This window comes from Gallus gallus, chromosome 13 (assembly GCF_016699485.2).
Source record: "Gallus gallus isolate bGalGal1 chromosome 13, bGalGal1.mat.broiler.GRCg7b, whole genome shotgun sequence".
Taxonomy (NCBI): Eukaryota; Metazoa; Chordata; class Aves; order Galliformes; family Phasianidae; genus Gallus; species Gallus gallus.
Window position 1 is genome coordinate 17,427,642 of NC_052544.1, and position 23,481 is coordinate 17,451,122.

At 40.6% G+C, this 23,481-nt stretch overlaps 1 protein-coding gene across 4 annotated transcripts; it reads left to right on the forward strand.

Annotated features, from left to right (window-relative positions):
• The first annotated feature begins 394 nt into the window (after positions 1 to 394).
• On the forward strand, positions 395 to 23,481 carry RBM27 (RNA binding motif protein 27). 4 transcript variants are annotated; one of them, XM_015294057.4, is made up of 22 exons: positions 395 to 544; positions 2,699 to 2,817; positions 3,474 to 3,598; positions 5,425 to 5,531; positions 6,012 to 6,205; positions 7,020 to 7,277; positions 7,797 to 8,030; positions 9,306 to 9,440; positions 11,084 to 11,233; positions 12,781 to 12,928; positions 13,182 to 13,335; positions 14,659 to 14,922; positions 15,034 to 15,162; positions 16,026 to 16,148; positions 16,641 to 16,715; positions 16,824 to 16,988; positions 17,416 to 17,520; positions 17,623 to 17,814; positions 19,169 to 19,255; positions 19,711 to 19,821; positions 20,397 to 20,500; positions 21,822 to 23,481. In XM_015294057.4, the coding sequence occupies exons 1-21, from the start codon at positions 486 to 488 to the stop codon at positions 20,481 to 20,483; spliced, it is 3,021 nt and encodes a 1,006-aa protein (XP_015149543.1). In that variant the 5' UTR covers positions 395 to 485; the 3' UTR covers positions 20,484 to 20,500; positions 21,822 to 23,481. The 4 variants fall into 4 exon arrangements, with proteins under 4 accessions (XP_015149543.1, XP_004945102.1, XP_025010650.1 ...); XM_004945045.5 differs by having other exon boundaries at positions 20,397 to 23,481; XM_025154882.3 differs by lacking the exon at positions 15,034 to 15,162 and having other exon boundaries at positions 20,397 to 23,481.

A 23,481-nucleotide genomic window follows, 5' to 3' on the forward strand; every position in this document is an offset into this window, starting at 1 on the left:
GCCTGGCGGGAGCTGCGTGCCGCGCGCCCTGCGGGAGCTGCGTGCCGAGCGCGGAGCCGCGGCTCCTCATGGAAAGGCGCCTTGTGACAACGAGAATAAAAACAAGGCCGGCTCTGCCCGCCCCACCGAGGCTGGCCGCCCCCCCGCGCCCCACCCTCTTTTACGCACAACTGCGCGCGGCCCCTTTAACAGCTCCCCCAAACATGTCGCCCCGCGGTTCACGTGCGCGCCCGGCCCCGCCCGCCGGCGCCCCGCTGACCTTCGGGACGGATGTCTGGCCGTTGCCATTGGCTGTTCACGCGGCGGCGCCGCCGGCTGATTGGCGCGTGGCGGCCGGGTCCCGCCCCCACTGCACCCAGCAGGCTGCGCCGCGGCGGGCGGCACTTCCGGTACTAGGCCTCGGCGGGGGGAGGGGACCGGGCAGCAACCGCCGCGGGCCGGGTGCGATGCGGGCAGAGCCGTAGGGGCGGCGGAGCGGCGGCACCATGCTCATCGACAACGTGGACGCGCTCAAGTCCTGGCTGGCCAAGCTGCTGGAGCCGATGTGAGCGCGGGCCGGGCCGGGCCAGGGCGGCGTGGCGGGGCCGGGGCGGTTACTGCGTCCTCATGCCTGGGGGGAGCCGTGAGGGGAGGGCGCGATCGGGACGGGCCGCCCGCGGGGAGAGGAGGAGGCGGGGGCGCGGGGCTCGGGGCCTGCCTTGCCCTGCCCTGCCCTGCCCTGCCCCGCCCCGCCTCGCATCGCTGTGCCGGGGGGCGAGCGCAGCCTGGAGTCGCTGATCGCTGTCCGGGCTCTGGGGAGCGCCCTGAGGACGGGCACGGCCCTCCGCGCGGGGTGAGGTCGGGGCCCGGCGGGCTGCAGGGCACGCGCGGTGCGTGGGGACCGAGGGATGTTGGTGCGGATCGGCCTCAGCGCAGAGCTGCCTGCACGCGGCGCGCTAACAGCTTGTGCAAACTGTTGGGGGTTTGCCGGTCTGTCACACCTGTCCTATTGCGTTATGGCTTTTATGTGAATACCGAGGGTCAGAATACGTGCGTCCAAAACTCGGCTTGGTTTGTTAGAAGTACGGACAACAAGAAACGTGGAGCACATCTCAGTGGCTTCTGCACTTATAGACACGTGTACTTTGCTACAGGAAACTCTGGAACTGAATCTCTGGAAGGCTTTATCTTAAAGTGCCCAGAGCAAGACATCTCCTGCTCTGCCCCCTGCCCCTGTGTGCTATTTACACGTGTGTTGGTGCATATCTTCTGAGCAGTGTATCCCATGGCAGGTGGCTTCCTTGCCTACTTCTTTGTTTCTGTTTGGAGTCTCTCTGACACTCAGTCACATCCCTCTGAAGGGTTCCCTAGGTTCTGCTCCCAGCACTCCCATCCCTGTTCCCCTCCCCACAGCTCCATGTGAATGCCTGGGAGGAGCAGAAGGGTCGCAAAGTGCTGGACCGTCATCTCCTTTAGTTAAAATGCAGCACTTACAGTCAGTTCCACATGGTCACTGCCACAGAATGCATTAAGTGCAGCTTATTTCTTTTTCTTGATGTGTACATAAGAACTGCAAAATCTGTAAATTTGTGGTTTCTTTGCTTAATTGCTGCACTTTACGCGGTTTTAATTGGATCCTGGGAACAAGCAAACTAATGTGGGGCAGAACTGCTTGACTGACAGCTCATTAAGAAGTTTTTTCTTTAACCAGTTGTTGTCTACATGAGTTTGTTAATCTGTTGGGTTTTTTCATCTGAGATTGTTTCGGAGTCTGCACACTTTGTACTCTGCCCTCACAGCTCCTGATGTTCTTTTCTTAAAAAGCGTGTTGAGATTTAAAGATTTAAAAGCACATTGAATCATGGAACTGCTTTGGGGTGCTGCCTGCTTTCTGATGGTTTACATCTGCATCTTCTTAAAGAGAAGCAGAATGAGGAGTTAATGCTTAATCATTTTGTGCTGAATAGTGGAACCTAAAGCAAAATCCAATTTAAAGATTAGTAGCAGAGTATCGCTGCACAAAGTTGCCTATCTTTGGCCTTTATGAAGCTAGATGAGGGTTTAGGTGAGGAGTTTAATGATTCTGTGCTAATAATTACGCCCTTCTTTTTGCACTTTACCAGTATTAAAGGACTAACGTGAAATTTGTGGGCATGGAAATCCTGCATAGGAAAACCTCTGTATGTTACACACAGTGACTTAAGCTGTACAGAGTGTATCTGTGTGCATATTTAATATGTGCTTTTGGAATATATTTTTCTGGGATATATATTGTGTATATACTAAATATTATGCGTATTTTAAAATGCTTAAGTACTTGAAGACAGTTATGCAGTGACTTTTCTTCTTGTTCAGCAATTCTTGTATGGCTGTTCTTGGTGGTGGTTGCAATGCTTAGAGAAAGTTAAGAAAAAATGTGACCAGTTGCCCTGGAATTGGATCTTTGTAAAGAGGCTGAAAGATATTACTCTGGAGCAGCCTCAGAAAGACTGGGAGGGCTGTCAGCTGCAGTGGGGCGGGGGTGTTCACAAGACAATTAAAGTATTTTACTGTAATTGACAGAGGAAAGAATGCTAGTTCAGTCATCCTGGTCACTTGTGTCAGCAGGTAAGCTGCATAATGGGTTTTCTTTGGTGATCCTTCTATAACAACGCATGTCCAATGTCCAGTGGTTTTGGTGTTCTTCAGCAGTATCAAGAATAGTTCTTTCTCTCTGTAGATGTGATGCAGACCCATCAGCCTTAGCCAACTATGTTGTGGCGTTAGTTAAGAAAGACAAACCAGAGAAAGAGCTAAAAGCTTTCTGTGCTGATCAGCTGGACGTCTTTCTGCAAAAAGGTACTGTGAATCACATCTGGTTTGGGGTTTTTTGTTTTTAGCACAAGAGCATTCTTTTTTTTTTGTAGCCTGGTTTTGTTCATGGGGAGCAGGAGGAACTCCCCTCAATTAAAAGCTAACACTTGAGTTTGTTTTAAAAAGTCTGTCATACTGCTGGCAGTTTCTCTGTCAGATGTTTGATGACTTCTGAAAACCCGACCCATGTTGAGCTTCTGGAGAGCTTCTCAGGGCAGTTTAGTTCAAATTCAAGGTGTTAAAATCAACTGCTAATTTTATTTGGTGGGCTAAGCGTAGACTTTTTTTCTTTATCATAAGTTCCAATCACTTTTGCCTCTTAGAACACTTTAAAGTTGTAAATGTGATTGAAAGAAAAGTCTGTGTTTTTGTCTGTGATGCATTTTATGCTTTTTCTTTCTGTCTAAAAAGACAAGGTAAAACTCCACAAATGTAATTCCATTTTCTTGAACTATTAATCATTAATCTGAGATACTGATGCTGCTATTGAGATGCTGCTATTGCTGTAAGCAGTCTATCAAGGGTTTTTATTATTATTATTATTATTTTATTTTCCCCAAGAACTTTTCTGGTAAATCCATTCCAAACAATGGACTTAAATCAGTCTGTGATAATATTTTTGTTGTCTTCTCTGTCCTCAGAAACTTCAGGTTTTGTAGATAAGCTTTTTGAAAGTCTGTACACAAAGAGTTACCTTCCTTCTCACGAACCCACGAAAGTAGAAGCAAAGCCTGCAGGTCAGGAAAAAGAAGTCACCAAGGAGGAGGTAACCATATTCATTCTCTGCCTGCCTCTAATTTTGAACGTAGCCATCCTGTAACAGTTATGAGACAAAACACGATAGCAAAATCCACTTTGTTGTGTTGGGACTAGTGATCTTTGTTATCTCTGTGTATCTGACGGAAAATGAAAGATAATTCAGGCAAAAATATTTTAAAATCCCTTTGTGAAGTCTCCCTTTGATCTAGGTTAGTAGCATTCAGGAATCCTGTTCTGTTGTCCCTGGTACTATGAGCTGACAATGATCTGAAAGGAGTTCAGAGGTGAGGAAGAAGGGAAAACATTCTATTCCTTAAAGAATATTTTAAAAAAATGAAACAGGAAATGTTCTGGAAGTTATTTTAAATGTGTTCTGTAATACTTACAGTTAAATTCTCTACTGAGGATTAATTACTGAGAAAAGGTAGGTAGCATTCATTTGCCAGCAGTTCTTGTTTTTGTCTTGTTTTTAACCTTTATTGACAAAATTGAAAGCATTCAAGTTTTTGAGAAAGCCAAGTAATATTTTTGTAAGTACCCAAACTTTCAATTTCAAATCATCCTCACTTGTGTTTGGTACTTTTCTTTTTCCTACCTTGGTAATACTCCAAGGGAAGAACTTTGTGTCTGTGTGTTTCTGTAGCATCCTAATGTATCACCTTTGAGTGAAGGCTGGGGAAAATTGCTACAGAAGTAAATTTTCTTTATTTCAGTATACTCCTAGCACAGTTTGCAAGATATTTTAGGCTACATGCCTGTTTCCCTTGCTATGGGAAAGATTCAAATAAAGTCAAAGCAGATAGAATATTCTGGTTCTTTCTCTTCCATGGATGCTTATGTCAGGAAGTGCTGAGAGCAAAAACTGTTGTTCTCTCTTACAAACGAACCTTAAGAAGTGTTGTTTGATGCGAGTATTCTGAATTGGTATTCAAATTCATTCTTGTATTTGTGAGCCTAACTTAAGATGATGAAACACCTTGCTGGAATGAGTTGTTCTGTCTTCAGTGTTTGAACTGCTGGACAATCTTGATGGTAACAAATAATTGATGATCAAACTCTTGGTTGACTAAAACAAAGTTGTATTATATTGTATTGTGGAAAGTAGATTGTTATTTGGGAGAAATGATTCATCAGTCCATTTAAATCAAAGCTGCTACTTGGTCTTTCCTTTCTTATGTCCTTTTCTGTTGGAGGATTAGCTCCAGAATTCCATGACAATTTATTGTCGTAGCTTTGGTTATGGAAAGTCATGATTTGGAACTACAGAAGGCTTTCATAGTTTGCTGATCAATTCTTCAAAAACTGAGTAGTAATTTCTTAGTTTTTAAAAACTACTCAATTAACTCAAACAGCAATTTAATGGTGGGGGGGGGGACTGTTTTGTTGAACTGTTTGGCTTTGATTTTGATTTTGTTTCAGTTGTGTTTCAGGGGTGTGAAAGGAGAAAAAGAATTATATTGATAGTTTTATGTGGCAGGACATTCAGTACCTGTTGCACCTTAGGACCTTGATTTGTCATACAGCTCAGTGTACTGTATGATTCCTGCAAATGGAAGGCAGAAAATAAAATGACTATGGAATCATACATAAGCCTTGGTTGGAAGGGACCATAGGAGAGATCGTGCCATCCAACTGTGTTTTCAAAAGTAGCACCTCAAACTGGGCTATCCTGAGCCCTGTTAAGGCAGATCTTGAGTATTTCTAACAATTCTTCCTAAATAATCCTAAACAAGGATGAATTCATCGTCATTTAAGGCTGCCTTTCTGTATTGTTTTGATTTGAAAAAATCTTTTTTAAAAAAAAACACACTAATGTTCACCTTTATTTTGTAGTTGTCTGTTAAACAGAATTTTCAAGAATCAGTTGAAGAAGAGCGGGATAGCAGGAAGAAGAAGCATTCTAGTCCACAGAGAAGCCGTGCAGATTCCAGTGAACAAAGGCAAGTAGTTGAACCAAAGTGCTGATATCTTCTGCATTTCCCATCAGTCTTTAACTGAGGTTTATACCTCTTAGCTAGGTTATAATGTAAAGCAGTGATTTACTGCCCACTTTCCTCTGTCTGCAGTGTATTTCTGTGCTGATTGCATGTGTGAGAGCCCTACACTGGAGTTTGATCTCCTTGGGAAAAAATGACAATACTTTTCCAATGTTGATAGCTAGGGATGTTGTCAGTCCCATTCTTTCCCTTGTTATATAAATGAGAACAATTGGTGGTGGGGGTGAAGTTCCTAGTGCACTTCCCCTGTCTCCTCCATCAAGGCACACATAAATACACAGTCAGCATCATTCTTAAAACTTCTGTTTTCTTCATCTGTAACTTTCTCACATTTCTAACTGTTGTTAGTCTTCCCTTAGTTGCTTTCTGTGAATGAATTAGTTTCGCTTTTCATAAATGTAGCCTACATGTGTGTTTTTCTAGAACCAGAGACAAAAGGAGAGATGATGGAAAATGGAGGGACTATGACAGATACTATGACAGGAGTGACCTGTACAGAGACAAGTCCAGCTGGCGGCGAGGCAGGAGCAAAAGTCGGAGTAAAAGCAGAGGGCTGAGTCGAAGTCGTAGCCGCAGCAGGGGTAGAAGCAAAGACCATGATGCAAACAGAAATGTTGGTGAGTACTCAAGGTGTTGCTTTAGGGGGACATCTAATGTCAGTGATGTGTGGGGACTCCTCCATATTGTATAGTCTAGCAGGCTGTAGGTGTCCTTGAGCGATGTGAGCAAATTTTGAGAACTTTTGTGTTCCTGAAATCATTAAGATGCTGTTCGTCAGGGTAGGATAATTAAGGGGATTGTTTTCTTCTTTGCTAACCTCTTAATTAATCCACAGGTGTATACCAGTGGATATCAGTAGCTGATATTTATGTGCTCTATATGCTAACAAAGCTGCTGATTTTTTAAAGATGCACTCTTCTTCACAGAGTAGTGTACATCTTTTTCACTTTGTTACTGTGCATTTTTAGAGAAGGTCTCTTCATAATCAAGGTGGTTACCACACAATCCATTTTTCCTTCAGGGTTAATTCAGAACTTTTGGAAAAATAAGAGGCACAGATTACAAATGTGTTTTGAGACCACCTTAATTACTGATGGGTGGAGGTTTGCTGAGCTTATTCTTCCCTTCTACTTTAAGAGAGAAAGCTATAATCCAAGAAAGTATAAGGAGTAAAAGAATGAATGTTCATTTTGTAAAGAAACCATCTAATTTCCTGATATTTAAAATCTGCCTGCATGATGTTTACTTGTTGATCCATGGGTAAGACTAATCTCCTTCAAGAACAATTTCATGTACAGAACACTGAATATTTAAGCAAGTGTCTACGTTGTTGTCTAGGGTTTTTATTTTTTTCTTTCAGGGCTCTGATATACAGATCAAATCATGAAGGCTTACCTGAATTGTTTTGATTTCATTTTTTTCTTTAACCAGAGCACCGCGAGAGATCAAAATTCAAGAGTGAACGAAATGATGTTGAAGGCACATATAATCCAGTTTCTGCATCTGCCAGTAACTCTACTGAACAGTATTCTGCTGCACAGTCTATTCCCAGTGCTGTTACTGTAATTGCACCTGCACACCATCTTGAAAACACAACAGAGAGTTGGTCGAATTATTATAACAATCATAGCAATCCCAGTTCATTTGGCAGAAATCCTCCACCTAAGAGAAGGTGTCAAGATTATGATGGTAAGCTACCTGTTTTCTAGTCCCCAAATTCTTACCTAGCTTTTATTATACTGCAATTTCTTTTTTTTTTCCCCAAGTATTCAAGTCAAAATGCAGAAGCCTTTAGAGTACCTTGTATGTAAAAATGCATGTATGCATGAGATATATTTATCTGGAGAAAAAGTTGATCATGCTGGAAGCAGCTTTTAATTTGGTAGTTGCTGACATGCAGGTGTTGATCACAGTTCTGTATATGCCTTAGCAAATAATTCAGCAACTAGCAGTTCTGAAGAAGGTTTCACTGCACATGTTTAATGTAGAACAGGTGATGCATTTTTATTTTTCCACAGATTTTATGGTGCATAATGTATGTTTGTATGCTTTTATGGCAGATTACTTTGAGTTGTTCTGAAAATTCATGTGGTAGTGCTAAATCAGTAATTGTAATCTTTCTTTAGTACAAAGTTCCAGCAAAAACTGGGATGATATTGTTTTGGGTTTTTTTTTCCTGAAAAGGTAATTCATTTTTCTGTTTTGCAGAGCGAGGATTTTGTGTACTTGGTGATCTTTGTCAATTTGATCATGGAAATGATCCGTTAGTAGTAGATGAAGTTTCCTTGCCAAGTATGATTCCTTTTCCTCCACCACCTCCGGGACTTCCACCCCCTCCTGGTATGCTTCTGCCTCCCATGCCAGGTCCAGCTCGCAGTTTGAGGATACCAGTTCCACAAGCTCATCCACAGGCACCACCTCCTGTTGTGCTTCCTGTACCAAGTAAGTTAAAGGACTTTTCTTTGTTGCTCTGTCTTACAAAGTTAGTGTGGCTCTTTCTGAAAGGAAGGTACCTGTAGTTGAAGCAATGAGTTGCAGTTTCTTTTCTAGCCATGTACTAACCAAAAGATTGCCAAAATAATTTTGAAAACTCAGCTTGTAAAATGTGATGTTTCCTATATTCCAAATTGAATTAGATGAATAGAACTGGTTGGGAAGGGAAAGAGCTTTCAGATCATCTCATAACTCAAGTGTTGTTTCATTGACAACTTTTCTGTTTTCTAATGCAAAAATAGAGGGGTCTAATCTCCTGAGAGTTTTAATAAACATTGTTGGTACTACACTGTATGCTGTTTCTTAGCAGCAGATACCCGATAGAACCATGATCTGTTCAGCAGTGATCTCTGAGGCAGTTCAGCCTTTTCCCTTTTCTCATTGTTTTGTAATGTTAATTCTATGAAGAAAAGAATATTGAAGGTGTGGTTACTGTCTTTTATTGCTCTCTATTCCAGTAACACAATACATGCTGTGACAGTCGTAGCAGCTATGGGATGAAAAATAATTTCTGCATCGGGTTAACAGTGAGCAATTGGTAGGCAGGCTTCTAGAAAACATTTCCAAGTTGTTGTAGGAGGATTAATTATGAAATTAATCTTAGGGAATACAGTTATTGTTTGTGCTAGTTTTATTTCAAAATGATGCTTCTGGTGAAATTATGTATAGCTGTAGTTTTGTGGAAGGCTCCAATGGATCGCTGTTAATTTTAGTATGTTGCACAGTATTTCCTCAGGTGTCCTTCCTTGGCAATACAGTAAGTAGGGAGCATATGTATGCTGCATGCAGGAAGAAATAGCTAGACAGATTCCTTGCCTGTTAACACCTCTTGCCCTGTAGCTTTTGGTTTAGAACTGTAATTTTAAGTGGTTTAAGTGTTGCTGGTATGATGTCTTGTTCTGAGCAAACCTTGATTCTCCATGGCAAGGCTGATGGAGGAGCTGCTTTAGCTAATGAAGTTCCAACAATAATAAAGCTCTGGGGAATAAAATTTTATTTGTTTGTTTATTTAACTCTTGAGCTTACAGCTTGATTTGTTCTGGGATAGAGGGAGAGGTTGCTGTAATCAGAGTAACTTATCTGAGTGGGACTTCTTATCTACCTTAGATTTATTTCTGATGCAGTAGAGCTGTGATTGTTTACAAGGAATAAATTAATTGTACAGAATTGTTTGCACATTTTATCTGTGGAGTCTCAGTGATCTATTCTATGATGTCGTTGTAGGGCCACCTTTAACTCAGTCCAGTCTGATAAATAACCGTGAGCAGCCTGGGACGAGTGCAGTGCCCAGCCTGGCACCTGTAGGAGCACGGCTGCCTCCTCCGTTACCCCAGAACCTACTGTACACAGTTTCAGAACGTAAGCAATTTTTTTTTTTTTTAATCTGCTTGGCATGTAAATGTTAAATTTCTTCAGTTTGTGAGGTTAGAAGTTATTCCCTTTGTCTTCTTCCATTAAACAAAAATCTAAAAGAGTGGCGGCATTCCTTGTGGGCAGTGCATTCATCCTGCTGTTGCTGTTGCAACAGTGTTCTGCCACTGCCCGAGGAAAAGTCATTTGTATGGAGCTGTTTTTTCATCTCTTATTTTCCAACCGTAGCGTAAGAAAGGGATCCCTTCATTTTCAAGCTGTTTAGTAGAACATCAGCATGGAAAAGATGCATCTGCTGATCCTTGTAATTGCTGGGTAGTTTGGTCTTCATCTCTACCCAGTTCTGTGTACTACATGAGAGATTTTTTCTTTGCTGTTTACAAAATTGTCTCTACATTTTTCATATCAATTAGTACTTTATTTCTATCTCCTTTCCTTTCCAGAATTGATATAATTCTACCTTTCTAACTAAAGGAAAAAAAGAACACGTGACATTTGATGGATATGACATCTTCTTTACAGAGCACAAGCTTTTTTAAATGTGTATTTTGTGAAAGGAATAACAAAATAACTAGAGAAGCTCATGTCCTGTTCTTGCGCTGGTACACTTCACAGCTGATTGTCCTCTTGCAATTGCATGAGGAATCTTGGAGGAGGAGGAACTTGTGGTTGAGCTCACATGAGTTCAACGAACGTTCTTGGTGGTGTCTAAAGCTGTGCTGACTGCAGAGTCAGCACTGCATGACAAAACATCAGTGTTGAAGTTCTGAGGCATCTGCTTTAGACTGTAGTCTTCATTGTCATCTTAGAATAAGGACATCTAGAGTGTTTTGGGTCTTCTGAATCCCTTTGTATTGGCATCCATTTCTGTTCCAGGATCTTCTGTGTTTCAGTGGGGGTTTTTATGGGTTTCATTCATTCAAGTTCTTGTATAGGTTTTTCTTTTTTATTATTTGAAAAATGCATCATCCTTAATGTACTGTGGAATAGATGAATAATGTGAGTCAGTTCTGTCATCTTGTCTTCTCACAGTTATCCCTTGTAATTAGCATTGTGAGTACACCACTAGAGATAGGTAGCTAATCTGTCTTACATGACTTAAGAGAATTATTAGGTAAGTATGGGGCAAATAGCGTGATTTCTCAGCTTGCTTTGATTGAAATCATTTAACTGCATCCTTTAAAAGTCAGCTTCTGAAGTAATAACCTATTGGGTAGGAAAGAATGAAAATCTCTTTGCATCTTAGGACAGGATATAAGAATAAAGACCCAAACTCAATCTTCTGTTATTCCCTGTGAAGCAGTGTCAGAGTTGCTGAAGGTTGTGATAGAGGTACCTAATTTCTTTTTCAGGCATCTTGCCATCAATACTCAGTTATGGAGACTTACATGCTTCTGACAAACAGTAACAATTATTAAAATAGGAGAATATTCCCAAACATACTTGAGTGTAAAGTTTAGTTAAGAGCTTTTATAGCTATACACGTTGTCTGTATGACTCTGACTCTCTTCTCTCTTCATACAAAAACAACTTCTTTTTCTTGGACACCCGTGCTTTTCCTTAAGAGAAGATTGACTGTGAGTCCTAAGCTCATTTGAAAAACTCTTACATTTCTCTCTTTTTTTTTATAGATACATATGAGCCAGATGGCTATAACCCTGAAGCTCCTAGTATTACCAGTGCTGGTAGATCTCAGTATCGGCAGTTCTTTACGAGAGCACAAACACAGCGTCCAAATCTAATTGGCTTAACATCTGGGGAGATGGATACCAATCCAAGAGGTAGGAAGGGTTTCTATTTTTCTCTGAGAACATCAGTGTTTATTTTTCCATTTTCCAGGCTGAAAGCAATGTTTTTTCTCACTGATCTGGTATTTCAGAGCAGTTTTCAGACATCTGAAATTCTCTGACATCTCTACTTTTTTTTCCTCTTTTTTTTTTTAATGTTTAATGATAATCTGAAAGTCAAACCGGTCTTATTGATTAAAAATAACCACTTGTTTGGGAATGTTAGAAGGGTCGGGTTTTTTTGTTTATTTTTTTAATATTGGTTGGATGGGTGGGGTTTTATTCATCTTTAGCCTACAAAGGTGCTCTTTTAGTGTTGGGTGCTGCTAGAAAGAAGAAAGCAAATGGTGCAGGAAGTTGGCTTTCAAAAAGGAGTTTGAAGCTAGATTTAATTTGCCAAGGACATGTTTAAGAGCCTTGGCTGTTCTGGTGGTCGTGGTGAGGGGAACAACTGTGGCATGTGTTTGTATTTGATGGTCTGACTTCTATTCAGCCTGGTGAAATGATGTTGCAGGTAGCATTCTAGTTCTCCTTGCTCATGGAAATCCCAGTCTACATTTCAGTAATTCTGAATCATAAACTGGATGAGTGTGGATGTAGTATCCTAGTGGTGACATATTCTCTCCCTTAAAAGAAATTTTGCACAGGTTAAAGGTCTTGATAGAAATTTTTGTGTTTTCAGCATAGTTGTCTTTTTCCCTCCTGCTTTCTCCTCGCGATCTCTAAGGAAAAAGTTGTTGTATTTCAGTATTTGCTGTTACACTTTGGTGTTTCTTACTTACCAGACAAGAAGGTTTGCTTTGTTTGGTTGGTTTGCTTGTTGTTTTGTTTTGTTTTACAGAATTTCCTTCCAGGGATTCACCCTGCAAAGAATATTATAAAGTATTATTGCAGAAATTCTTGCTGCTGTTTCCATCTGAATGAATTTCATAAAGTCATGATCGGGTCCCTATTGTGGTTCTGTCTAAGGACCCATTCCAGCTGTAAGGAATTGTAAATCTTGGTGGTGTTTCTTCAGACCACTTGTTTTGTTGCCTTGTCGAGTGTGTGAAAGGCTTTCCCTGAAATCATCCCCTAATGTAAGAATGAAGCTGTATGCCTGAAAATGCCCAGGCTTTTTTCTCATCAGTGTAATCAGCAGAGCTCTGGCACATATAAAAACAATAAGAAATTGATTTTCATCTCACACTTCTCTTTAGGAGTTGAGTATTTGGCATACGGCAATAGCATAATTTTCAAACCAAAAGTTTCAGTACCTGTGGGATAAAGCCAAAACTTTGTTTCTTCAAGCTGGTACTGATCTTGAAGGTCAAAAGTCTCATCTCTGCTGGCAGGATTAAATGCTTGTATTCCTCAAATGGATTAGTTAGGCTAGTAAGTGATCTCTGGAGTAACTTGGTAAGCAGAACTGACGGACTGAATAGTCTTCCTATTTTTTTTAATGTTTTTAAACTCAACCCTTTTTGCTGTTTAAGTGAGAGCTTTTTCAGTGTTGTCATTGATGTGTGGTAAATAACACAGGCCTTTTTATTTTCCTCCAGCTGCCAATATTATCATCCAGACTGAACCTCCAATTCCCATTACAAATAATAGCAGCAATGTAACTAGAGTTGTGCTTGAACCAGACAGCAGAAAAAGGTCTCCAAGTAGTTTGGAATGCCCACCGTTGAAGAAACCATGGCTGGGAAAGTAAGAATTAACAACTGCAGTTGGCTAACTTGAATGCACTCGATTGCTATCAATGCTGTAAAAACAGTAATTCATTAGCCTCTGTAATTTGAGTCGACTGAGTCAGAAAATGTGTTGATATAATCAGAGACTAAATATTGAGGAGGTTGTTGTTTCTAATCTCTAGAGAAAATATAAATACGCATTAACTTGCTACCTTGCTTAGGTGTATGTATGTCTCTCTAAATGACTCTCTTGCACTTGTTTTCTCCAGGCAAGCAAATAATAACCAGAATAAGCCAGGTTTTCTGAAAAAGAATCAGTACACTAACACAAAATTAGAAGTTCGAAAAATTCCACCAGAGTTGAACAATATTACACAACTCAACGAGCACTTCAGCAAGTTTGGAACTATTGTAAACATTCAGGTAAAAAACAAACAAACAAAAACACCTCAGTTTTATGTCTGTATGTGGGTATTTTCCCCTGGAGCCTTCTGGAATACTGCAGCTAAACATTGTTCCTGAGGAATCACAGAGGAAGCGAGCAGGAAGAGTAGATCACCAAATTCAAAAAAGCCTTTTCTTGGCCCATTGTGCCTTTGTGAGCTGTTGTTAAATTTGAAGGGCTTGCAGATTTAACAGTATCGAAACCTTCTGAGGTTTTTGAGCAGCTTGTGTATACTTTTTGAAAAAGATCTTCTGGGTTCAGGTTGGATGTTTGGAAAAATTTCTTCTCCAAAGGAGTGGTGAGGTGCTGGAACAGGCTGCCCTGGGAGAGGTGGTGGAGTCACTGTCCCTGGAGGTGTTAGATAAAATGTTATATATAAATGTCTGGGTGTTTACTGGGGACGTGGTTCAGTGGCGGTAATACTGGTGATAGGTCGATGCTCAAAGTGAACTTGGAGATCTTCTCCAACCTTGGTAATTCAGCAATTCTATAAAACTCTGTTTTGTGTGGAAGTCCTGCACTATTTCTTAATATTTTGGCCAAGGTGCTATGGGTGGTACCATGCTGCATCCTGCAAGTAGCTCCAATTCAGTGGTGTCCCTTGGAGAAGCACTATGTAAACAAAACACAAGTAGCTGCATAGTTAGAGTACTGTTTTATTTTTACAGAAAGCAGTGACTTCCTTCATTCTCACTTTGAGGTCTAAATGAAGACAGATTCCTGGCAAGCCTCTGTATTTTTGAGCTCACAATTTTATGCCTTAGCCCAATAGATACTTTGGTTCTGTCTGAACCTTGATAATGCATTCTAAAAAACATGTTACCTCAATCATACTGTACTAGGTATGTTTTCATTCCTGTTGTGATTAATTTTTAGCAAAAAATACTTTTGTATGACTGTTAGATAAGACTTCTTTGGGAATATGGTGAACCTTTGCCTGTAAATCCTTGAACAATGTTTCTATTTCAGGAGATCAGAGTAAAGAGCTTTGGAGTCAGCACCGGGGTCTCCTCAGTTCTATCCCAGTAGCAGTTTACAGTGCTTTGAATATCTTAAAATATTTGATGGAGAACTTTTAAATTATTTACTCAATTTCTATTGTACTGCGTATAGTCTTTGCTGCAATTACTCATAGCATTTGCAAAATGTATCTAATTACAGAGAGTATTTTACCTTTATTTTGAGCTGTTAATATCATTACATGTTCCACTTGTTATTGCAGATTACTTGTAGCTTGATTTCATACTGACTGGCGTATTTTCATCTTTGAGAGATGTATTCTCATGAACTCTTTCTTTTAGGTTGCTTTCCAGAACGATCCTGAAGCTGCTCTAATTCAGTACTTAACTAATGACGAGGCTAGGAAGGCAATTTCAAGCACAGAGGCAGTTTTAAACAATCGGTTTATAAGGGTGCACTGGCACAGAGAAAGTGAACAGCAACCCCCACTGCTGCAGCAGCAACAGCAGCAGTCACCCTCACAGTCTCTTCATCACCAACTTCACCTTCAGCAGCAAGCCCTGACCCCAGCTCCCGCTGTGACAATGCACAGTAATATATCCAAGGTATAGTACTTTCATAAGCTTATCTGTAGCTCATCAGTGTTCCTAAGTGACAGCTGCTTTTAAAATGCAGCATATATAATCTTTCATATTTTAATATCTATTGATACGTAGGCAATGAATAAACCGCTGGCATCTGGTGCCTATGTCCTTAATAAAGTCCCAGTGAAACGTCGCCTTGGAGCAGCAGGTGGAAATCAGTCTGATCTAAGTCAGGCTGGGGCTGTAGTGGAGGACTCGCAGGTATGGTTGTGCAAACTGACCGTCTTAATGCTTTCACTTACAGCTGTGATCTGTTAGCTTAAAGAATGGAACTAGTAAATGGAACAGAATTTGCAAGTTCTCCGTTGGTTGTTCCTTTTATCACTGAAGTTCTGTGATGTGATCATTTACTTCTTCCAGTTTTCATTAGCTGCTTTATATAAACCAGGGAGAATGATTTCAGAAACAGTGTCACCGTTTTAAGTAGCATAGCATATTTTTGACACTGCTTCATTCTAAACAAATTTAACAGCTGACATGTGCTGCCAGCTTCCTGTTGACTAATCTAATTGCTTTTCCCAGTGATTTTGGAGTTTACACTCTGCTTTAACAATGGTACAAAAACTTACAGAATACTTCTGCAAAGAGTTCAAGCTGGTACAGTTTAATTAGCACTGGTGTCGTAAAGCAGCACGTGTTCTTGGTCACAAAGAAGTTATTTCTGGTAAGAAAGGAAGTATGCAAGTGACAGTTGCTGCCTTATTTCTTTTCTAAATGCTTGATCAAAAAGCGTGATGTTAGATTGTGCTACCAAGCTGGGTGCAGTTCTGATAGAGAAGATGAGCATTAGCAGTGTTCCTCGTGGATATCAGGATAGAGAGGGAGTTTTTGGATCAAGATCAAAAGAAATTATCTTTTGCAGAAAGTGTTTTAATAATCATTTGTGCTGATAGCTCCCAAGTACGTTGATTGTTAGACTGATGGCTTTCTGCACGTTTTGATTGCATTGCTGTATTTGTCTCCTTTCGTAGTTCTGGTAGCATAGGTTTGTTTCACAGAATATATTTAAAATTACTGGTTTTAACCAATCACGTATTTTTGTGTCTGCATTTTTACTGTTTCAGACATTTCCTACTTCTGCAAGCCACTCAAAAATGGTTTATAGTTCTTCAAACTTAAAGACAGCTATGAAGCCTGGCGCAGGATCCAAACCTCACGACGTACAAGAAGCTCTTAAGAAGAAGCAGGTATGGTGCTATGCAGTGGTTGATGAACAGCACAGTGGTCAAAGTACTTCAAAAAGAAAGAATTGATAGACAATTTAAACCTCAGATGTTACTGTGTCGCTTTCTGCACACAATCAATATAGGCTTTATCACTATGGAACTGTGTTGGTAATGCACATTGAGGGCTTTTTTTTTTTTTTTTTTGAGGGAATGGAGTTCTGGTGACATTTCTCTCATTTTATTCTCTGCGAATGTGAGGAACTTAAATGACAGCATAGGATATGTTTCTTCAAGGGGTGTTTGGAGGTGGAAAAAAGTTAAGTAGAGTACTTCACAGCAGTAAATTGGCAGGATTTCACTGTTATTTTCCAGACCGGGTATATTGAATACTTTTGTGGTTTGCAGACTGATAGTTTCTGTTATGACCCTCACTTCTGTAGCTTGAAAATGTGACATATGAGTACATATAATGCTAGACTACTTTTTCTGATTGGAAGAGTTTTATTCTCCTAGGAGGCAATGAAACTCCAACAAGACATGAGGAAAAAGAAGCAGGAGATGTTAGAAAAACAAATAGAATGCCAGAAGGTGAGTTTGGACTGACTTCCATTAAGTGCATTCTGGTTTTGTAGCTATCTGTCTGTTCAGCATTATTCTTGCTCGAATTTATATTGCTGCTCTTTTGTTAATATATAGATGTTGATATCCAAGCTGGAGAAAAACAAGGCCATGAAACCAGAAGAGAGAGCAGAAATAATGAAGACATTAAAAGAACTAGCAGGAAAAATATCTCAATTAAAGGATGAGTTAAAAACTTCATCTACAGCCTCTACACCATCAAAATTAAAGTCCAAGACAGAGGTATTTATTGTGCAAGATGCTTCTCTGTCTGTCTTCTGTAACTGTTTCTAATAATGTGTCCTAAAAACATAACCATGTTAGATCAATATCCTTTCCAGCAGTATTTTGAATTTGACTGGTAACTATGGAGAAGCAAGCTATGGTTCTAAGTAACTTTGGTAAACTAGTTACTTATAGCTCATTCAAGCTTGTTCCAGTTCTTAAGCGTAGAATTCCAGGCCCTTCCAAAAATGAGACTGGGGAAGAGTCACAGGGGTGAACAAAAGCATAATGAACTGAATTTAGAGGAAAGTATGGCTGTTGTGTATTGATCTGTTTATATTAGTTACATAAATTTGCTGCTGAAGAAGCAGAGTAAAACATTAAAGTGTGCATTAATGTTCTGCTTTCCATTTCCTTTTTCTTCTTCTGTACCTTTTTCTCTAAGGCACAAAAGGAACTTCTGGATGCAGAACTGGACTTCCACAAAAGACTCTCGTCTGGAGAAGACACAACTGAACTGCGGAAAAAGCTAAATCAGCTACAGGTAGAGGTAAGTATGTCAGGATTTATGCGTTTAATGTGTTTTATGTCTACAAGTTTTAAATCCTTTCAAACCTTTACACTTGGCCTTTTTTTCTCTATTTTTTACCAGGCTGCCCGTTTAGGCATTTTGCCTGCTGGCCGAGGAAAGACAGTTCCAGCACAAGGCAGAGGGCGAGGACGGGGCCGTGGTGGAAGGGGAAGGGGCATGTTAAATCATATGGTGGTAGACCATCGTCCCAAAGCACTAACAGTTGGAGGATTCATTGAAGAGGAAAAAGATGAATTGCTGCAGCACTTCTCTGTAAGTATTAGGTCACATTAAAAAGAGAAACTGAAGCTGACAGTTAGGGCTGCACTTTCAATCTCAGATGAAGTGGGTATCTGATACCTTGAGAGTGTGCTTGCAGAGAGAGGCAGGCAAAGAACTCTGTAAGCAACCAAGGTCTTGGAGGTAAATAAAAGTCTTTCTTTCTCTAGTACAAGTAAACTCATCTTGAATTCATAGAACAAGCTATGAATAAAAACAGTTTCAAGAGTATAACTGCAATGCCTTTTATAGCTGCTTTACATTAGCTGCCTAGTGCATTATTTTAATAGGAAAAGCCAAATGGCTTATTTTTATTCTTGATTGAAATAGTTAAAAGCGGATATTAGAAGGCTGAGAAATACCTATCAGCCAGTCTGCTTTAACAAGTATTAACAATGCACATTGATCTTACTTCTCCCTAATTCAAAAAGCAAAACACTGTTGCTTTTTCAATTTCATAGAAGTTAAACTTATTTGGAAACAGCAAATAACTTGGTAGTGTGCAAACTGAGTTAATGACTGTGTTATCATGTGAGCTCAGTTCTGATGCTAAAGGAAAAACACGTTTGGCATTTCCCTCAGTTACCCTGCCCAGAATGACATGTTCTCCTCTGCGAAGCTAGTGGAGTTATTTTCCTCTGCTCTTCAGGGCCACCTGGGGTGGTTTTAGGCTGCTTGTGCTGCCTCCATAAATCCTTTTGTATGCATGTGTTGGGATTTGGGTGGTTTGGCTTTGTTGTTGTGAATTTTTTTTGCTATTTTTTGCTTTTTGCATGGTTTGTTCTTTGTTTTAATCTGTCATAGCTGTAGACATGGAAATTTTCATTCTTCCATGGTGCTTAATTTCTAAAAATAACACCTTATGCTAATCTGGCTATACTAGACACTTTTTTTCTTCCTGGTCCCAGGCAAAATTGTGTTCTGTATTTGCAGCACATATTCAGGGGTGTGTAGCAATGTTTGATTCCTATCTCTTTTGCAGATTAATGAGCTCTAGAGGACTGGCTTAGCAAGTCTGTAGTAGGGTAGTATTGAAGGGCAGAAAAGATAAATGAAACAGTGAATTATTTGAATTTACTTCAGTTATACTTATTTCCTTTCCTCCTGCAAAATTAAGTTCAATTTATTAGAATGTGAATAAATCTGAGCTTTTGTCCAAAAATACAGACACAGGTGCTGCAGTGTTGCCATCTGATGCAGCTGAGATTTCTCTCTCTGTCAATTCTGTCCAAAAACTAACAAGGTTTCGGTGCTGTTGTGGTACAGAGCAGTTCAGTTGTAGTACATAATGATCACGTTTCTGGAGGAGAACATGACTATTGTTCCTCATTGATTTTTCTTCCTACAGAAATTTGGGGATATTGAGGATCTCCAAGAAGAAGATTCCCCACTAAGTGTTGTTCTGACTTTTAAATCTCGCTCTGAAGCTGAGAATGTAAGTGAAATGATGGATTTGGTTTTCCTTAGTTCCAGAATAAGAGTTTTTAACTGCTTGTGTTTGCCTTTTTGTCTTTTAACTTTAGCAGGTTTGGATCCCACTCATTTGAGCTAGATAGTGCAAATATTTGTTGCTTCTGCATATAGTGTTGCTAAAAGGGGATATGCTTCATGTTTAATTTATTACAATGGATTTTCTGTTGATATGGTTTCAATGTCGCAGTCACTTCAGAGCTGTGTTAATATTTTTAGATTGATGGTAGGTGGGCGTTATTTAGTAGATTCTGGCTTAAGTGAAGTTGCTCTTGAAGGCTGAGGAGGGTGATGTATGAGATATTCAGATACAGATCTGCAGTGATTAGTGCTCCCTGGGTTTAGCTCATTGTTGGTGATCTGAAAAATTCTTAATTTGATTTTCCTTTTAAAAACATGTTCATTTAAAATACAATCTAGGCTGCTAACCAGGGATCCAAGTTTAAAGACCGAAGGCTACAGATATCATGGTACAAACCTAAGGTACCCTCTGTGTCCACAGAAGTTGAGGAAGAGGAATCTAAGGAAGAGGTAGGAAAATATGTGGGTAAAGTAATAACTCCTTTAGCACAAGAGCTCCTTTAGAATACAGTTTTCTATTTATAGAATAAATTTCATTGAAGATGTTTCTGCAAACCAGGAACTCCCCTGGTTTTGATTAGTCCATATTTAAAAAAAAAAAAAAAAGAAGGAAAGAAAAAACACCACTGAAAACTTGCATTGGCAAACTGCTAAGATAAAGCTCACATTCTCACATATACAGAGGCTGCTCATCTTTTTATTACTTGGTGTTAATCCTCCACTGAAGGATAAGTTATGTATATTCTTAGATTGCAATTATGAACGCTTAAAGGCTTTTAAAGGGTTTCCTGCCTTGTCATTTAACTGACTTGTTTTAGAGAGAGTGGGTGGTTGTTCATTCCTGCTTCCTTTGAAGTCTGGCTTCTTTCCCTTTCTTGATGCAAGAGTCTACCACTCTTCCCTTAAAGCTTGTGGAACGGAATGAGCTGTGTGCACATACAGTGCAGCTGATGCCGTGCTGTATGACAAGATCCTACGTTACTGCATGGAACTTTGGTTTCAAACCATGTTTCTTCTTCATCCAGGAGACTGAAACCTCAGATTTGTTTTTGCACGAAGATGATGATGATGAGGATGAAGATGAGGATGAATCCCGTTCTTGGAGAAGATGAAACTTGACGTTGGAAATGTATAACTTTAGGAATATAGTTCAAGCTATATCTTTTAGACGTTTATTTAAGAAAGTTGATGAGCCAAAAAAAGCTTTACTTTCTTTTCAAACCACAAGATTTAAAGTGAGCAAAGTTTGTTATAAAAAAATTTCAGATATAGAGCTGTGATGCCAACCTAGCCAAAGGCCCAGTAACTTTTTATAGAAGTATCAAGCTCACCGGGATGGTGATTCTTTTCTATTTAAGAAGGATAAAAAAGAGAGAAAGAAAACAAATATTATTAGTATTTTCTTGTCCTCTTTTTGTGTCACCCTCTATTACCTTGTTTTGGGTTTTTTATAATGTGATTGATTTGTTAGCTTATAACTGAAAAGATGTTACAGGTTTTATTTAGCAATATTCTAGGCTTGGGGGAAAGACACAAACTTTCATTAAATGTTATGAAAGAAAAAAATGCCTCATTTACTAATTGAAGAAAGGTAGCATTTTATTCGTATGCAATCACTTACTGTAGAAGTTACTAGTGGCTGAGTTCTTCAGACGTTTAAGGATGCTTGAAAGCCACACAGTTTCTATATTTGCTTTGTGAGAGGGGATGGAACAAGTAATCCAGCAGGGTATGACTGTAACACCGTCTAGTTCGCTCTGTTCTTCAAACCCTGCTTCACAATAACAGCAACGACACAGGTTTGAGTTCAGTGTTCACTCCCTGATGGTCTCCCTCTGTAGTTCAGTACAAGGTTCCAGTTTCAGCCAGACCGTTCATTTGCTGCGTTTCTGTATCTGTGGGTTTGAATAGGATGAGTTTCATACTTTCCCCAGAAAGAACGAAATGGGCTCACAGCCCTTTGGAACTCTTCTTCCCCTCCGAGTTCTATTTATATTCGAGCCAAATCCATGAGGTGTTTGGAGCAAAATGCTTTCTGTCCCACAGCATTGGGCGCGGTGCTGCAGGGTGGCAGTGCTGCAGGCTGGCAGTGAAGCAGTGCAGGCGTTGCAGCAGCCCTGGTTTGGAGCGGTGTTTGTTTGTCTTCAGTTCCGTTTGGACACATTTCAGATGAGCACCGTTCCATCCTCAGTTGCCTTATTGCTGTACCATTACAAACACACCCACGCCCACAGGCGGTGTATAATGGTAGAAATGAGGACAGCAGGCTCAGATTCTGAAGCCACGTCTCATAACTGCTGCGTGGCTTTTGTGGCTCACCAACATCAGTGCCACCTAGTAAGCATTTTCCTCGGCCGTGCATTTGTACAGTGCACTCCTCAGTACACTTCGATGTACTTTTCTGTACAAAATAAACTGAATGTCAGTGAAAAATGCTCTCCTCTTTTTAGTTTACCAGAGTATTTGCCAGCAAGTTCCCGACTGAAGAAAATTTAGAGAGACCCCTCAATTGCTGTGGCTCTGAACTTGGTCACACAGCTGAGCACGCTGTGCTGCTCCCTGGCTGCGTTCCCTTTTTGCTGTGGTGGTGCGTTGGAAGTCCAAGCAGTGTCATCTTCAGTTTCCTCACCAGCTGAAGGGAATTCTGCCTTTCAGTGCTCCTCCTCTTCACGTTAAAACCTCTGTGTGTAATTGGGACATTCTCGTTAACGTTGAGCTGAAATTGCATACGCAGAGAAATGAGGGAAAGCGTATCGTAGTGTTCCCAGCGTGTCTCCTCCCATCATCTCTGATGTTGTTCTTATTGTCTGCAGTTCGGTCAGTGTATATGTTGAAATGTCCATTGCAGCAACCGTGTTTGAGTCCTGACAGTTAGAAGTGATAGAGGGAACAAAGGATTTATATATTTTTTTGTACAGAGTTTTTTCTTAAATCTGTATAATTTTGTAAATACTTTGCTTTTTTGTGTACTAAATCTACCAGCGTATAGATTTCAATAAGAACTGTTGTATTTTTGTATTTGGAAAAAGAAAACTACAGTGAATGAATGAAGCTGTAAGAAAAACTGCAGTAGCCTTTGACACAGAACGGGATTCCTTTTCATATGGTTTGTGCTGCGGCAGGACGGCTGCAGGGCTGGGATGGCAGGAGCTGAGCGGCCGCGCTGGCTCCACTCCGGGGCTTTTGGAGAGCTTCCCACCACCGCTTTTCTTTTCTTTTCCTTTCCTCTGTTTTCCTTTCCGCACACACGGGCAGTGACATCCCAAATGTGGTTCCTGTGTGCTGAAGCAGAAAAGTGAGCTGTGCGTCTGAGCTGAGCTTGTGTGCTGGGAGCGCACTGCTACCGCAGCGGCAGTGTGAGTGATGGGCAGTGATCCCAGTGCTGCTATTCGGGAGCAGGAAGGATGCTCCAGAGTCACCTTCGTTTTGCCCGAGCTCGTGGGTCTCCCTGTAACTTGGGGCGTGCTGGGTGATACGGAACTGCTCTGGTTTGGTTGTTTGGTGACATGGCAGTACTGTTTGCTTCGTTCTGCGGTGCCATTTTTCCCTGGTGTGTACTTTCAGAGGGTCCGTGAGGCAGCAGCGCAGCCTGCGTGCGCCAGGCAGTGCCTGCAGAGTGTGTGCAGGAGGTGTTCAGCCCGAGTGTGAGCTGTGCGTGATGGGGACAGAGAGCGCCTGGGGGGCAGGGAGGGCTGCACTGCGTGTGAGCTGGGCAAAAAGAACAGCAGCCCCAGAGCTGGAGGGTTGATGTGGGAACTGTCGCTTACTGTAAGAATGCGCCTCTTTTCTTTTCCTCCTCCTTAACAAAATCATGTGAAAAGGAATGAAGTTCCCTTGGTGTATAGTAAACCTGTACTATAGTTTTTACAAAATTGTGACCTTGTGTAATAGTGTAATAGGAGATATTGTTGAATTTCTAACTGTTTATACATTTAAATTCATATATGTAATGTTTGTTTTATTGATTACAATCTGAATTTCTAAGATGCATGTTGACTTTTTTGCAATAAAGATATGCTATGGGAATGGTTCCAAATGGAGAGAAGGAAAGGAAAACTAACTTAAATAAATTGGGCGGCAGAACCATTCAAAAAAACCCCAAACCACCAA